A 16,123-nucleotide genomic window follows, 5' to 3' on the forward strand; every position below is an offset into this window, starting at 1 on the left:
CCCATTTTCTTAATGAGAACGGGGTGAGAGACAGTGTCAAAAGCCTTCCGGAAGTCCAGGAAGACTATGTCCACTGCTACCCCTGCATCTAATGATCTGGTGATCTGATCATAAAAAGCCACCAGGTTGGTCTGACAGGACCTGCCACTGATGAACCCGTGCTGATTGCCCCTAAGCATGCAGTCCCCTGCTGGCAACAGCTTGCTGCAGCTTAACTGAACGAGTAGTTAGAAGCCCAATGCATAAATAAGGATGGAAGCATGTCTTAAATTGCTTTGATGCTACAATTTTAGGTTTATTAAGGACCCAGAAATTAATTTGTAGGTCACCCATGATGTATGATGCCATTTAGAGCAATAACAAGACCAGAAGGATGAGAGATGCAACTTGAAACCAAATGCAGGATTATTTAAAGGCAGTTAAAGTCAGTGTTGCAGAAAACCGCTACTGCTGTTGTTCCACACAGCAGTTCATCTAGTCAACAACTCTGTAAGGCAGAATCATATAAATCACCCAACCACAGTGCAGCTTTTACAGTTCAACAGACAAAATTACAGCGTTTAATAAATTATAGCTTAAATTAAAAGACGTATTTCAAAGAGAGCAGGAAACTTCAAGTAAGCTTGCTTTGTAGTGTCAACCATGAATCCTGGAAACAGAAGGGAATGTAATTAGGAGACTCAGCCTCTCGGTTGGTCTAATATCAGGCCCTAACCAGGTAGGGAAGGGAAAATGTTGGACATTAATCTGTTCAAAAAGCATACCACAGTGTCTGCCCTGGAAACTCACTTTGCCTTATGCGCTCTTGCTAACAGATCATGTCAGGAAAACTTCCTGTTCTTGTCAGAAAAATACAAACCAACCAGGTTTCTTCAGGGGAAGCAACTGAGGGAGAAGATACTAAATCAACCACTCCCACCCATAGCCTGGGTACAAAAGGCACTTGGGCAGCTCATCTGAGACCACGGATGTGCTGTTACAGTGGCTATGACCTGCAATCCCCTCTCCTCAGCTCCTGAAGTGGGTCTGAGCAGTTGTGGATCACTCTTAGAAACATTTCTGTGGCCTCTGTCATTAAAGGAAACAGCGCTAGCATTCCCTAATAGGCGGTCTGTGGAGGTAAGGAGGAGCACCGCTCTAAACCCTGCATGGTGGGCATCTTAGCCATGCTCCTCTGGTCCATGGCATGGACACCCGACATGGAGCAGGTTTCTCTGAGGAGCAAAGCTGCACTGGGGACTGTGGGGTGAACCAGCATAGGCCTTCCTTGACCTTGCTTCCATGTGAAGGAAAGCCAAGGCCATCACACCATCCCTTAGTGCCCTTTTCAGTTGGGAGAGATCCTTAAGAGAGACTCATCAGCCATACAAAGCTCTTTGATTTACATTAAATCAACTGATTTCCTCACCCTGTATGGGAAGAAATGTGATTTTCTCTTTCAGGCGTTCAGTGATTTTTCTTCAAAGACTGAGGTGGTTTCCTTATGAGTGGCGTGATATGAGATTTTATGCACAGTGGCCCCAATTAAGCAAAGCTCTTAAACACATGCTTAAAGTATAAGTTGGTGCTTAAGTGCTTTGCTGTGACAGGGGTTGTTACAGCTTTGTATTAATGAATTTATACGCCTGATGAACCAGAGCTAAGCCCTGGTCTCACTACTGACACTAAGTATTTTGGTGGCTTTGTTCCCGATTGAAACCCTTGTCAGTGAGAAAGGAAGCTGGTCTATAAGGGCACCGAGGGAATTCTGCCGAGTACATTTACATTCCCAAGCTCAAGAATAGAAGAAATAAAAACCAAAATGAACAAAGCTGTTGTTACCTTAACACTGTTGTTCTCCACTTGTAGGTGTTTTGGACTGCTTATTAAATGTGTGCTTTGTGCATGAGGTGAGTTCAAATACTGTGAAATGCCTCTGGGTAAAAGAAACTGCATCATAACTTTCCACACGACATTGTCATAAGGCTCCTTATTACAATACTACATTAATAGTTCTCTAAACTGGCTGCGAAGAGAAGAGAAGAGTATGCCTTTACTGTGCTGAAGAGTTAGTGATTAGAAGCAGTTAGACTCAGTGGTCACATTCTGTGCTGATTTACACCTCCTGCAATGTTGGGGTGAAAGTGGGTGTAACATCAGGGCAGAATCTGGCCTGCAATAGCCAAGGCAGCTGTGCACCTGGGGAAGGAGGGTTCAAAAAGTCTCGCATTCGGTTGTCGCAGTAGAGCAGACACCACAGTCGCACCGTATGGCCTTAGGGAACGTGTAGAAGGGGTCCACACCAGGAGCGCAACTTGGCAGCTTCACTGTCACCAGCTTTGTCTCATTGTAAGTGCAGACTCGATGGTGAGATTCGATGTAAGGGGGATCCAGAATAGGCTTCTGTTAGCAGGAGGGAAAATGCTGACATTAGACATAGGCCAGGTAAAGGGGAAGCAGGTAAGCAGGAAGTCTATGAAGATCCTACAGCCCCCTCCTCCCACCAAGCCCTGGTTACTTCAACAAGATTGATCACGAGCCAACACACAATGAGTAGACAGGAGCAGATGCACAGAGCATATCAAGGAACATTTCTTAGTCCTGCGTGAGGTCCAGGCCTGCTACTGATTGTAGTTCCTTTTCCCTTAGGTTCACTTAGCTAAGATTTCTTTGGACTCGGGCTGCTTGAAAAATAATCTTCTGTTTTTCCTAACTCTGGAGTTTCAACTAACCAAAATATTGCCTGCAAAGTCTCTCCTTTCTGCTGAGATTTCACTTTAAAAAAAAAAAAGCCACACACAAGAACCGAATTCTTTTTTCATTTGGAAATGCCACCACAAATGTCAGGGGAAAGGGGTGGAATGCAGGTGCCACAGGAGCCCATTCCTCCCTCTAGACCAGCTTCCCCAACCCAATAAAGTGTCCCATGAAATACGTCTGTGGCTCAGGAAGAGTAGGGACTGGGAGATAGAGCCCAGCCCATTGGGAGAGAATGGGAATGCGAGGGGTCTCCAGTTGTGTTTGCACAACACCAGTCAGAGTTGCAAGAGGGCTTGTTTTTGTGGTGGCACTTCCTAGCCCTGCCCAATGCAGTGCAGACATCACCTCAAAGGATCCCTTGGTTAAGGAGGAGGAATCCCCACCTCACCTCCTCCACCAGCGAGCAGCAGCTCATCTTCCCTCCCCCTGGCAATGAAGGAAGGTGTAGGAAAGTCAAGGCTAAACCTCAGAAATAGTTGGCTCCTCCTCACCTTGGTTACTGGGAGGAAGAGGTCCTTGGGCTTTGCTTGGGCAAAAGGAATCCCTTGAATCAATGTGATTTTTCCTGAGAAGGACATCAGGGCCTGGCCCACTGAATGTTTTCATTAAAGAAAGCTAAAATTAGTCATGAGCTTCACCTCCCTCATGTGTATAGACTTGTTTTCCGTCAGTCCCCCTCTCTCCGCCCCCCTACAACAGAACCCCCTCGTTTTCATACGAGGGTGCAATTTGAATGAGGGCAAATTAGAAACAGACATTGCCATTGGGATTTGGGTTTTTCTGGAACAAAACATATTACCCATGAACCGTGGGCTCCATTTTAATCTCAGAGGAATTTTCTTCCAGTAAAGTAATAAAGGACTCTTTCCCCTAAGCGTTTAAGTTGCAAGAAGCTTTCAAATTGCATAACGAGGGTATTACGTAAGCACATTATTAACATTACCACATGATGTGTGTGTGTCTCGTAGACAGTGGTTAAAATTAATGGCTCAAGGCAAACTTTTCAGCTCCTGGCACTTATATTAAGACTACCATTCACCACAGCAGTGTCTTTGCCTTCATGCTTGTATACTCAGCACGTTCGTGTTCTTGTCGTTATTTGTTTGCATTATAGCAGCGCCGAGATGCCCCACTCTACTAGATGCTACACAAAGGCATTGCAAGGGAAGCCCCCGTTCCAAAGATCTTAACATCAAAGCATGATTTGCCTAGGGGAAGAAAGGTTTTTCACGTGAGAGAGAGAGGCTGAGACATGCCCAGGGCACACAGAAAATCTATGGCATAGCTGGGAACCAAATACAGAACTTGCTGAGTCCTAAGCCTAGGGTCTCCACAACAAGTCCAGCCCCCCTGATGCCAGGGGAATAATGACACCTGCCCACTGCACCTCTTACCAATTTCTATTTGGAAAACAATACATGAAGTGTCAAGCTGTTTAGTGCCAGCTCCTTGGGCCACACACATCCCTTACACACTCCTCTGGTAATACTCACCTCCCAAGTCTCACAGCGTCCCCAGCAGGCATCCGTGGTGATACGCAGCCCCCTACAACCGGGCTTCCTAGCCAGGAAGGTGAACTCACGCACAGCACAGCCAATGAATGTGCGCAGGTTAATGTTGGAGGGCTTCAGCGCGCTGACACAGCCAGCCAGTATCAGGAGGGGCACAGAGCCCAGGACCACGTGATGGAGCTTCATGCTGTGCACTGAGATGGAAAGAAGGCCAACAGAGGTGAGAGGAGTGGACCTGCTCTTCCCAACCTGGGGAGTTTATATACTTGGCATAGTGTGCATGTCTGCCATGCTGGGACTGGGGACAAAATGGTACCATTCCCTTTAGCCACGTGCCTTGGCAGCAAGGAGAAGATGGGACATCTTATCCCTCCCGCCTCACAATCCAAGTGGTGCCGACTAGGTTCACATAGCAGTAGGTTTGTAACAGCAGCCTTAACTTTAGTTGTGGGTTTTGCCAAGCCACACAGAACACGGCTTTCTCCACTCCCCAAGCAGAGCAAAAACAGTGGCTGCCCTACAGAAGTTGAGCTCCAGCTTCATCCAGAACTAGGGGAGAGCTGAAGGCACAGGAATGGAGACAGCAGCCAAACAGCCCCGCTCACCAAACACCCCAGCCAGAAGAAGAGAACAGCAGAGGCCAAGGGATGCTGCATGTCTCACAGAAAGCTAGAATTGTCTTTAAGCTGCCAAGAGTTGATGGATCCTACCAATCTGCTAGCACACACATGCAGGGGCCAGCCACAATATGGCCTATTTAGGTATGAATCCATAATGGATTTAAAACATGGTCTTTGAACTGAGCCTTACATCCAAGTTCTCCTGCTCATAACCCATTGAAAAGCCCATTAAAATGACCAACGGTTTCAGAAGCAGATGAGGACAAGGAGTAGTTGATGGTAATTGGGGAGAATTCACCATCTTTGCCTCTAAAATGGTCCCCAGTTGACTGCTTCCTTCCCTCCCCACCCTCTATGGATCACTGATCTTCAGTCAAACCTTTCTCCTGCCAGGGGGCTCTACAATAGCACACCTATTACAAATACCGGGAATATATGACACACGTGTTTGCTCTGCAGACTCTAAATGTTTGACAATGCATGCCACCTCCCACCCACGCACATTGCAAGCGGCAGCTTCCCTGTCAATGAGGCCTTGAAAACGGATGTTCCTAGACATGGAAGGGTCTGGCCCAGGCATCTGAAAAGTGCCTCAGCTCAGCCTCACACAGGCAACATCCATCAGCCAAGTTCCTATGAAACTTGCTCCCCCACCATCACTCCTTCCCCCTGGTAAAGCCCACTGGGGAAGGAATCAACCACCCTCTCAGGTGCAGCTCCCCTGGTACAGAAGAGAGGTGGAAACAGACTAAAAGGGTGAATCAAAACCCAAAACCCTACACTGCTCAAGCTGGCATTGCAGATAGCTGCCCATGTAAAAACCTCAGGCACTGACATTTAACCTTGAACAACAGACTGCACTCAAGAAAATAGGATTGCATGCACCAAGCCACATCATCAGCTTCAATAAATTTGTGTTGACTAAGTCAATGGAGCTATGCAACCAGTATGCTATTAGGGAACCTAGGAAATATACAGAAGCCTGATGATCTAAACTCCTGTTAACCTAGAAGTTTGCAACATCTTTCCAAAGCTTAACATCAGGGCAAGTGGGCCATGGTGAAACCTTCATGAACGTATGTGTGGGTACGTAAACTACATATGTATATGCACTCAGGTGCATGCATATTAGGTGCCCGTATTCTACCATGTGTAACCTTTCCTACTGTAGTAACATTCCTTATTTCTAATGGCAGCAACAGAAATACATACTTATTCTGTGTTGTCTCCTTCGCAAAAGCCTCCTAGTTTAATCGTGAGCAGTGACATGGAGCCGACACAGAAACACACTCACCTAACTTGTTGGATCCAAGTGTCCCGTTGCAGTTTTAAATTGCAGATGGTGTTTCAGAATGTCAACACGGATGCCAGGAGACCTGTGCAGAAGTCTTTGTCAGGTTTGCACTTAGTCGAACTCCTTAGCAGCTGCTACTGGGCTGCTTAATTGCTCAAATATATAGAAAAGGCGTTGTCAGTCAAGAGAAAATAGAGGCAGATCCTTACATGAACTACCAAAGACATCAAAGACATGAAGTATAAAGCAAGCCAATAGTGATTAGCTTAACGGGTATTGTTTCATAACATCATCCACTGAAACAAAAGGAGTATCACGGTGAGTGACATAATTTTAGTGAAATAATGAGCAGCCACTGGGGCAAGATGGGTCTTCTTTTCCATGCTGAAATCTCAGCTCTTTGCAATTAGGATTGTCATCAGGGACTCAAGGAATTGTTACAGTCAGCAAGAGATGAGCAAATGCCACAAAGGAAATATATGTGCAAACAATACTCTGGGTTCTTGTCAATCACATGCAATCCTCTCTGTTCCCTTTGCTGTAGGAGGGATCCACTGTTCTTGTTATCAACAATATCCACAGAAAACAAAATTATCCTGGATCAGTTCTGCAGCTGTGTATTTAGGCAGGGGCTCACCCTGGACACCTATGTGGTTTCCTTTACCCTGCATACAAAAGGCTCATCCAGTCATGGGGCAGAAGAAAACTGAGGCAGCCTAGAACCATGAAGAATTTCCTAGGCAACAAATCCAGATAAAAGTGTCAGGTCTAGGAACTTCCTTTCCTGGCACAGCCATAAGCTGATGGGGTGATCACCAGAGACCTGGGTTTTCCATTAGCCCTGAAAAAATGCGGTAAAACCCTGGTTTTCTCGTTTTAAGGAGAAAAACACAGGAAATAGTTTCATAGTTTCTAGGGTCGGAAGGGACCTGAGCAGATCATCTAGTCCGACCCCCTGCCATGGCAGGAAGAGCACTGGGGTCAAACGACCCCAATAAGGTGGTCATCCAGCCTCCTCTTAAAAAACCCCAGGGCTTTTGGTGGGCTTCCCCTTGCAGGCTGGCAGAGTGGGGCTGTGGGGAGTGAAAGAAGGGTGATCAGCAGGGGTGCCATGTGCACATACACATGTACATGGCCGCCAGGCAGCCTGGAGAGCAGCTCCCGCAGGTAAGTCTGGAGGTGGGGGGGCAGGCAGAAGCTGAGGCCCACATCATAACGGAGTTGGGCAGGGCTGGCACTGGTGCCAAGCTGGGGTGGTGCATGGAGTTTGGGGCCTGGGGCCAGAATGTGCCCCACAGGACCCAGGCAATGAGTGGAACAGAGCTGCGAGAGGCTCCCCACCACTGTGCACACTTCCAGGCAGGGTCTGGGGGAGTACATACCCCCTCCCCGATTTGTGTGTGGGGTGGGTTGCCCACTACAGGCTCAGGCTCCCCACCCTGCTACCCTTCCCCCAGGGCCCCCACAGCCCATTGAGCAGGACCTGGCGTGGCAGGACAGAGCAGGGTGGGGAAGCTCAGTGCCACTATTGCAAGCCCACATCGCTATGGTGAAGTGCCCCCTGCCCACCCAGCAGCAGCAGGGGTGGTGGAACACAGTTGTGCCCCTCACTGCTGCTGGACAATCAGTGGATGCCTCGCCGTGGTGATGTGGAGCTCCCAGTCGCGGCACCAAGCTTCCCCACTCAGCCCTGCTGCACCTGGTCCCACCCGCTGGGCTGCAGAGGCCCCAGGGGAGGGCAGCAGGGTGAAAGCCTGCGGGCAGCCTGCATTTGCCCCCCTCCCTGGGCTCTGTTCCAGCCATGCTGCCCATGGGAGGGAAGGAGAGTTGGGCTTCGTGCTCTGCTCCGCTGCAGCAGCCACTACCTCCCACATGCAGCAGCTGGGGCTCGAGCACTGCTGTGGGGGACAGGGGACTGCAGACCCAGGTCCCTGGCCTCATAGCTCTGGCAGCTGGGGGCCCCCTCTGTTACAGCTGGGGGGCAGGGAGTGAGGAGCACCAGCAGGGGCTCTGGGTGAGAAGTGAGGGCCAATAGCATGGGCAGGGCACTGGCATATCCAGGGCTGCTCAATTCCAGAAAGCAGTGGGGCAAGGGGGACAGTCACAGCTGGATCCATGTCGTGGTGAGCAAAGGGGGATTGGGGAACTCTGATTTTTCCATGATAAAAAACCCCAAATCAATGCCAAAATGTATAGGTATTTAGTATTTGTTTTACTATAGTGATTGATGCACTGATAGGCTTCAAAATTGCTTTAGATGTGTAAATATATCAATAAAATATTGTGTTCAACTGATAGATCGATAGATAGATCGATCGTGGCGTTTCATTTTAACACGAAACACACAGATTTTGGGGGTTTTAATCAGGAGAATTTGTGATTTTTATCAGAGAATTTGCCATTTTTAGACAGAGCAAACCAGGATCCCTGGTGATCACAGGTAAGCCACTTCATTTCCAGCCTCCTTGGTTTCCTCATTGCTAAAGCGATTGAGGTTGGCCAACTGCTCTGAGGCGTGTGCATACCAGAAAAACAGTGCGCAAGTATCCAGGAGTATTCTGAGCACATCAGGCTTCTTACTATTAATTCAAAAGGGGCAGATAACACCAGCCAAACCCTGCTCTTTGGACAGGAGAGTGCTAGGCAAACAAAAACAAAACAAAAAAACCTTTGGCTACAACTTGTCCTAGCCTCCGTTGCTCAGACAAAGTCAGACTTATTTGGTCTCCAGGAGGGAGTTCAAGGCCCATCTCTTTCTCAGGCATTGGGTTTGATGTTTCCTTTGCTTTTCCTTTTGACAAATCAAACTGGTGGTGGGAAGCATCCTGCTCTGAGACAGTCTAGAAATCAGTGAACAAGTCTGGGACCAATGCATTGTTCATTCAGGGCCAAACAAAGGCAAGTGTCATCATCATCAGCTCATAGGCACTTTACCCAGGCCCATGTGCTAAACACTCAGCAGGTTGCAGGGCCCTTCCTGCACTTTTCCTAGAGCAATACCATAGACCCCCAAACACATCAACATAGGCAGCCCCCTGTCTCCATGTGAAGCACACTGTTTTGGGTGCAGGTATCCACCACATAAATACAACGCATAGCACCAGGGCCTATGCCTATATGCCGCCTAATGCCCCTGAGAACAGTGAGGTAGAGATTTCCCTATTGATCTTTCAGCTCCTTATATCCTCAACTCAGTTGCTTTCCCTGCTAGCCCTATGCTCAGCAAGTTACACTAGCACACATACACTGATAGTGACTCACTCCAGTGCAGCCAAGCCCATCACCTCTAAATTTGGTCTCCACTGTTTAATGTCCACACTCATGCTAGACACCCACTAAAATCCAAGGGAGATCTGTCAAAACAAGAATCGAATTTGGCCCTTAGGGAAGCTCTGCAACACCACCACTTGAGCTAGGGCTCACTGCATGGGGCCTGATACAGCCAGATTAAGTTATGCAGAAGGCACCGAATCAGATCCCCAGGGCTTTGATATCTTTCTACTGGCTTGCAGAGAAGGGCTTGTTCTCAGCTGTGGCTGGAAGGAGGTACTTGCACGTAGCTCCGTAAGGCACTTGCCACTTTTGAGGACTGCCAGTTCTTGATCCCTGCTGTGGCCAGTGGGTGCTCAGTATCACCTGTCTGTGTGTGCCTGTGGGACACCACTGACCAGAGAGTCTGCTAGACACTTTTCTTGGGAAGGACAGCAATTGCAAAGGTGGTTACATACCACTGCGATCTGGGAACTGGAATGAGGGATGCCGCTTTTCCAATTTCCAACCCAGACTGAGGCCCCTCATGGGAGGTGCTGTGCTGATAGGAAGAGTCACCCAACAGGTTTCAAAGCTAAACAGACACAACGCAGAGTACAAGAAAGCCCCACAGGGAACTGATACACAGAGAAATGAAGGAATTTGCCCAGGGTTACACACAGAGCAAAGAAATGAACCCTAATGTCCTGAAAACAAAGCCAGTGCTGTCACCACAAGATCATCAGGGCATTCACAAATTGTTGTGGTGGTCTAACCATGAGAAGACCTGGAGGACCTGCAATACAGGTACAAGCCTATGGTCAATGTTCTGCCTTGAGCTTTGTCCCCCATTTCCAAATGCCAACATGAAGTTGAAACAAAGAGTCAGAAGGCTTCAATAGGCCCAATTTATCCTGCTTTTGTTTAAGGGCTTAGAAGAAAAAGGCTAATAGACAGGGTCTATTTTAGTGAGATTACCACCACACACGAGCACTGGGCTGGTCCTCCCACCCTTGGTCCCAGAGAAGTCAGTGGGAACAACCTGAACTTTATGGGGAAAGCCCCATCATAGAGTTATGTCAAAAAATACTATTTTCTATAGGAAATTAAAACTTGTTTTAAAAAACGCTTTGATTTTGTTTTCCTTTTTCTTAGAAAAAAAAAATCAAAAGATTTTTTTTTTTTTGTAAAAATGGTTTGTTTGGGGTTTTTTGCTTTGTTTTTCATCTTTAAAAATACTTTGAAAGTTTGACCCAAATGAAAATGTTCTCTGCTCAGAGCTGTTCCAGGTAATTCTTTCAGGAAGTCTGGCACATGTTTATTTTTGGTGTGGATGAGGAATATGTATTTTCCGGCTCATTAATCACCTTGTCATTTCTCTGTGAGCAGGCTTCTGTCTGTCTTGCCCTCCAGGAAGAGATGGTTCAAAAAGGGGCCAGTAAGGAAGAAGTCAAGCATGCTTCTCTTCATGGGTAATATATACATCACCTTCCATTTGAAAGAAACAGGAAAAGGGGGAAGAAGGGACAGGTCCTTCATTTCTGAGAGTCTGGGGAGAATTACATACTAAGGCTGTGCAAAATTTCGACAACCATTTCATTTCAATGCTGTTTTGACTCATTTTGAGGTCAAAACAGCAAAACTGAAATGAAACAAAGGCCATTAAAATAGCCTCGAAACAAAATGAGGCTAGCTGAAATGTTTCGAAAATCAAAATGTTTCAACCATAGCGCTGGGGATGGAAAGTCAGTCCAGCTGGACTGTCTCTCCATCCCTGGCACTTGATCATGGGGGGGGGCTGGGCTGCCTCATCATCCCCAGTGTTATATCACAGCGGGGGGGCGGGGGTAGGGTCAGGGAAGCAGCTGGGCGCGATCTAGTGCTGGAGATGGAGAGACAGTCCAGCTGGGCTGCTTTTCCATCCCTGGTGTGATCTGGGGAGTCAGTCCAGCTGGGCTGACTTCCTGCCCCCGGCTGGGGTTGGGAACTCCTTTCCCCAGCCCCATGGTCTGGCAAAACTGTTGAAACAGGGTCAAAACAGCCTCACTGTTTCGACAAAGTGAAACAGTGAGGCTGTTTTGACTCAAAATTTTATTCAATACAAAACACTGTTCTGTCCAGACTTCAAAACTGAAGCTGGAACGGAACAGTGCTGTTTCACACAGCCCTACCACATTCCACACACAGACACCCAAAAAGCCATGCAGGCGATTCATTTTTTGCTAGTCCTTAAATATTAAAAAAAATTACCATGGCAATTGCTACATTGCATGACAATAATGTTACCCGTGAGACACAATGCAGCTCCTTTAAAAAGCAGCAGAAGCTGGACACCCTCCTGGGGAAAGAACACCCAAGAGAATGAACATCCACCACCTTTGAGCAGAGAGACTCACAATTCCCACCTCTTCCTACACACCAGCCCTGTCCCCTGGATCAGCCAAGTCATAGGTACCCCAGAGCTGGGCTCTGAGTATAACCTAAGGCAAGATGTCCTGGGTACAGTACCTCCAGCACTACCAAGGCTTGTTCCCTTGATTAGCCTAAAAGAGCCAAGTTTGACCTTCTAGGGAACCATGATAGGCATCACTTCATGCTTTCTTTTGGGAGTAGGTTATATGAAAGACCTCCTTTCCAAGGACTGAGTAGAACAGAGGTCAGGAGTGCCACAGCCAGGGGTGATTAAGATAGTATCACCTAGGTCCTATGCAGCAGCTTTCAACAGCAGATCTCAAAGTGCTTCAGAGATGGTCAGTACTCAGTAGCATTCCCCAGTGTGGAAAATGAGACACAGAGGACTGAAATGATATGTCCAACATAACCTCTCAGGCCCACAGCAGAGCTGGGAACACAAGTTCCCCTGAGTTCTAGCCTAGTGCTCCTGCACAAAGAGAAAGCAACCATTAAGTCTGAACACAGCCCAAGATCACAGTGTAAGGAGGGTCAAAGATTAGCCCTCAGGTTCCAAGGAGAGGACTTATAGTGATGTGACCAAAGGCAACAGAGGAGAGGTGGATGGAGAAAATAAAGCCACCTGAGAGCAGAAGTCCCAGAGAGAGATGTCTGGTTGGATGGAGGCTGGTTAGGATAGAACGGTAGATCTGTGGGCCATCAGATGAAGCCATCTGAGCAGAACTCAACCAGACCAACAGTGCAAAGCTCATTCCGTCCACAGCAATCTCATCATACCCCATAGGTTTTGATCCGGTAATCTGCTTCTTCTTTACCTGTAGCTGTAAGGAAGAAAATCCTTGTTTCACAAGCACATTCAGATTCTTTAATCCAGTGGGGGGCCAACCTTTTTGGCAGGCATGCCACAAATTATCGCCATGCCCTCCAAGTGCCACTCCAATCCCCTTTCACTGTCCAATCTGCTGCTCCGCTTTCTGCTCCCAGCCCTATGTTCCCTGCCTGATCTCCTGCTCTGCTTTTTGCCCTATCTACTGTCCCGTCCCTGATCTGTTACACGAGACACACACAGGCTGCCCATGCCACTTGTGGCACTCATGTGGCAGATTGCCCAGCCCTGCATTTATTGATCCATCCTCATAACTGCTATGAATTTGCCTTACAATGCGCCTTTTCACCAGGTGCTAAGAGATGTGGAGAACTAACTTGGAAAGCAACAGACAAACAAGTTTAACTTTGCAAGGGGCAAAACAAGTTCGTAAATTAGAATCAAAGGAAATATGCAAAGTCCTGCTGAATGTTACTGTAGAACTATTGCCAAGTGCAAGCACAGAAATCACATTGTAGCAATCAGGAAATGTGCTTTCCCTTAAGTAAATACTGACATGCCCTTCTGACAGTGGGAAGCCAGCCCTAAGCGAAGATTTTGGATGCACACAATTCCTCCCTCCCACCTGCTTGAAAAGACTGCTGCTCATCACACTTCCTGAACTTGGAGCAACCTAAATTGGCAATGCCATAACACACATTCTGGGGAAGAGAAACGAGGTCAGAAAAGAAGATTTGTCAAGCCTGGAACTGAAGTGAACCTTGCTGTAGTTGGCTCATTGCAGAAGGGCCCTTCTTACAGAAGTATTAATAGTTAATTACTGCTCAGAGAGCCAGATTTGGCTGGGCTGTTATCTGAGAGGCAATGTGGTCCATGGATAGTGTGGTGACATAGGACCCAGGGCACTAGGTTTGTAATTCCCTGCTTTGCTAATACCCCACTGTGCGACTTTGGGCAAGTTATTTCACTCCCTGTTTCCCCTCCTGCCCCAGTTTGTCTAGTCTATCTAAACAGTAGTTCTTTAGGGAAAGGATTTTCTCTCCTAGGTTTGTGAAGTGCACAGAGCAATGGTATCTCAATCTCAGCTGGGGTCTCTGGCTATTACTATATTACAACCATTAGTCCTGATAATTAAAATCAGTACTGCCTTCTCTTATGGAATCATTCCCACATGCCAGAGTAGCGAGTATTAGTCTGCTAGAGACATCACTACACAATACCAATTTACCACCACAGCCCCAAAAAGAGAGCTCTACAGAACAAGTCACTCTAGCTCCTGTGGGCTGAAGCCTTAAACAAATGAAAGGCTTTGTTATGAGGCAATTGTGCTGAACCAGACATTGTTTCCAGACAAGGTTCTTTGGGTAAATGTGATATCTTTTATTAGACCAACTAAATACTTGGAAAAAATGTTCTTTGCAAGCTTTTGGGTACAAACATCCTTCTTCAGACCTAGGGAGAGCCTGCTGGTGTTTCATGAGCTCTTCTGGGTGGAATAGAAGCCAAAATGCAACATGTAGGTCTGAAAATGCAAATGTGTGGCAATGAGGATCAGTGGGAATGAGATAATAGGCGTGAGACAGGTAGGTAGGGGAGAAAAGAGGGAATGCTGACCTGGTGATAGAATGTAGCTGGTAAAATGCAGATGGGATACCTGGGGTTATCAGATGGCAAGCAGGTTATATAATGTGTCATAAATCCAATATCTACATTTACTCCATGATTTTTTGTATCCAGTAGATTATGAAGTGAAATTCGTAGGCTTGTCTATGAAAGGTGTTTTGTAAATTCCCTTTGTGGATTAGAACTGAGAGACTGGAGAGCGGGTGCTTTGTTAGTAGTGCACACACACAACTGAGTATTTCTGTCTTTGATCGATTTTCAGTGTGTGTTCATTCTGGTACGCAGTTGCTGTTTGGTTTCTCCTACATGTTTTCCATCAGGTCATTCAGTGCACTGGATGAGATATATTACATTTCTGGAGGTGCAGGTATAAGATCCAGGAATGGTGATGGTTCTGTTATGGAGTGTGGTTATTGTGGGAGTAGTGAAGATGTGTTGGTAGGTTTTACATTTTTCATCCTGGCATGGTCTGGATCCATTCAGTGTGCTTTGGGCCAGAGGAAATTTGCTTCTGGTGATGAGGTTGGCAAGGATTTCTTTAAGAATTGGGTCTTCTTCTAGTATGGGTTGCAACTGTTTGAGGATTTTTTGTATAGGTTCCAGGGAAGGATAATGTCATATGTCACTAATGGGGTGCGATTCGTGCGGTTTTTTTTTACTGCAACAATTTTTCATGTGGTATCCAGGTGGCTCTTTCAAAACTATGATCTCTCTCTCTGGAGGAGTGTCCTTGTTGGGTGAAAACCCTTTTGAGATTTATGAGGTGACAATCATGGGTATTCTCCTCAGTTCAAAATCAGTGTATCAGAGGCCTTGGCTGTATATTACAGCTTTCTTGGTGCATTTAGGGTGATTGCTGGTTCTGTGCAGATATGTATGTTGGTCCATAGATTTCTTCTTTATGCTGGGTTTTATTTTTCCATTTTGGATATTGATCATAATGTCTAAAAAGGAAATGTTGGTGCTGGAGTATTCAGGAGAGAGTCTGATGAAGGGGTGATAGTTATTGAATTTGAAATCAATCAAGATGTCATCTATATATATCTTAGGTATAGTATGGGCTTGATGGTGCAGTTCTTGAGGAGTTCTTCTTCCAGGTGGGCCATAAAAAGGTTGGCATATTGTGGGGTCATGTTGGTGCCCATAGCGGTGTCCATGGTCTGGAGGAAGTGTTGGTTATTAAAACTGAAGTTGGTGTGTGTGAGGATGAAGTGTATGAGTTCAGTAATATTTTCAGGTCTGTATTCTGAGTTGTAATCTTGCTCTTGTAGATATGAAAGGCATGCTTGGATGCCATCCTGGTGTGGGATGCTAGTATATAAGCTGGTAACATCCATGGTGGCTAGGAGGGTATTTATAGGAAGGTGATCTATGTTTTTAAAGTTTTCATAGAAAGCCTGTTGTGTCTTGGACAAAACTCGGTCTTTGGGTGACAAGAGGTTTTGGGATGGATTCGATGAAACCTGATATTTCCTCAGTTGAGGTTCCATGGTTGGATAGAATAGGTGTGTCTGGGTTTCCTTGTTTGTGGATTTTAGGGAGCATGTAAAAAGTCCCTAGACTGGGTAGTGGAGGGGAAGGGGAGGATCAAGTTCTGTAGTTTTTCTTGTAGTTCAGATAGAAGTGATATAATGGTGGTTTTGAGTTTTAAGGTGAAAAGAGAAGTTGGATCTACCCCTAGTTTTTCATTGTAGGTGGTGTCAGAGGGTTGTCTGTTGGCTTCTTTTATGTAGTCTTCATGGTTAAGGAGAACTATAGCTCCTCCTTTATCTGCTGCTTTTATTACTATTTGGTGTTTGGATCTTAAAGATGCTATGGCTCTTCTCTCCGAGAGGGAGAGGTTGTTATG

At 46.5% G+C, this 16,123-nt stretch overlaps 1 protein-coding gene and 1 long non-coding RNA gene across 2 annotated transcripts in view; both read right to left on the reverse strand.

Moving 5' to 3' along the window:
• LOC109299430 overlaps positions 1-14,603 on the reverse strand; it is a 17,841-nt gene extending 3,238 nt beyond the window's left edge. Inside the window, exons 1-2 of the long non-coding RNA XR_002097837.1 lie at positions 14,507-14,603; positions 5,892-5,893 (exon numbers count right to left, since the gene is read on the reverse strand). This is a non-coding gene — a long non-coding RNA (uncharacterized LOC109299430). The remainder of the gene's footprint in view (positions 1-5,891; positions 5,894-14,506) is intronic.
• On the reverse strand, positions 1,847-4,479 carry GPHB5 (glycoprotein hormone beta 5). Its single transcript, XM_019519997.1, has 2 exons — positions 4,233-4,479; positions 1,847-2,382 (listed from the first exon to the last, which is right to left on the reverse strand). Exons 1-2 carry the CDS (start codon positions 4,434-4,436, stop codon positions 2,194-2,196), a joined length of 393 nt encoding a protein of 130 aa, XP_019375542.1. The 5' UTR covers positions 4,437-4,479; the 3' UTR covers positions 1,847-2,193.
• Positions 14,604-16,123: the final 1,520 nt, after the last annotated feature.

Source organism: Gavialis gangeticus, unplaced genomic scaffold (assembly GCF_001723915.1).
Source record: "Gavialis gangeticus isolate Ggan-Ray unplaced genomic scaffold, GavGan_comp1, whole genome shotgun sequence".
NCBI lineage: Eukaryota > Metazoa > Chordata > Crocodylia > Gavialidae > Gavialis > Gavialis gangeticus.

What these genes read in the sequence shown, in the direction of transcription:
- GPHB5 (XM_019519997.1), bottom strand. Translation starts at nt 4,436, where the DNA reads ATGAAGCTCCATCACGTGGTCCTGGGCTCTGTGCCCCTCCTGATACTG. An exon ending in GACGCTGTGAGACTTGGGAG is followed by an intron (nt 2,383 to 4,232) that starts GTGAGTATTACC and finishes TCCTGCTAACAG; the next exon opens with AAGCCTATTCTGGATCCCCC.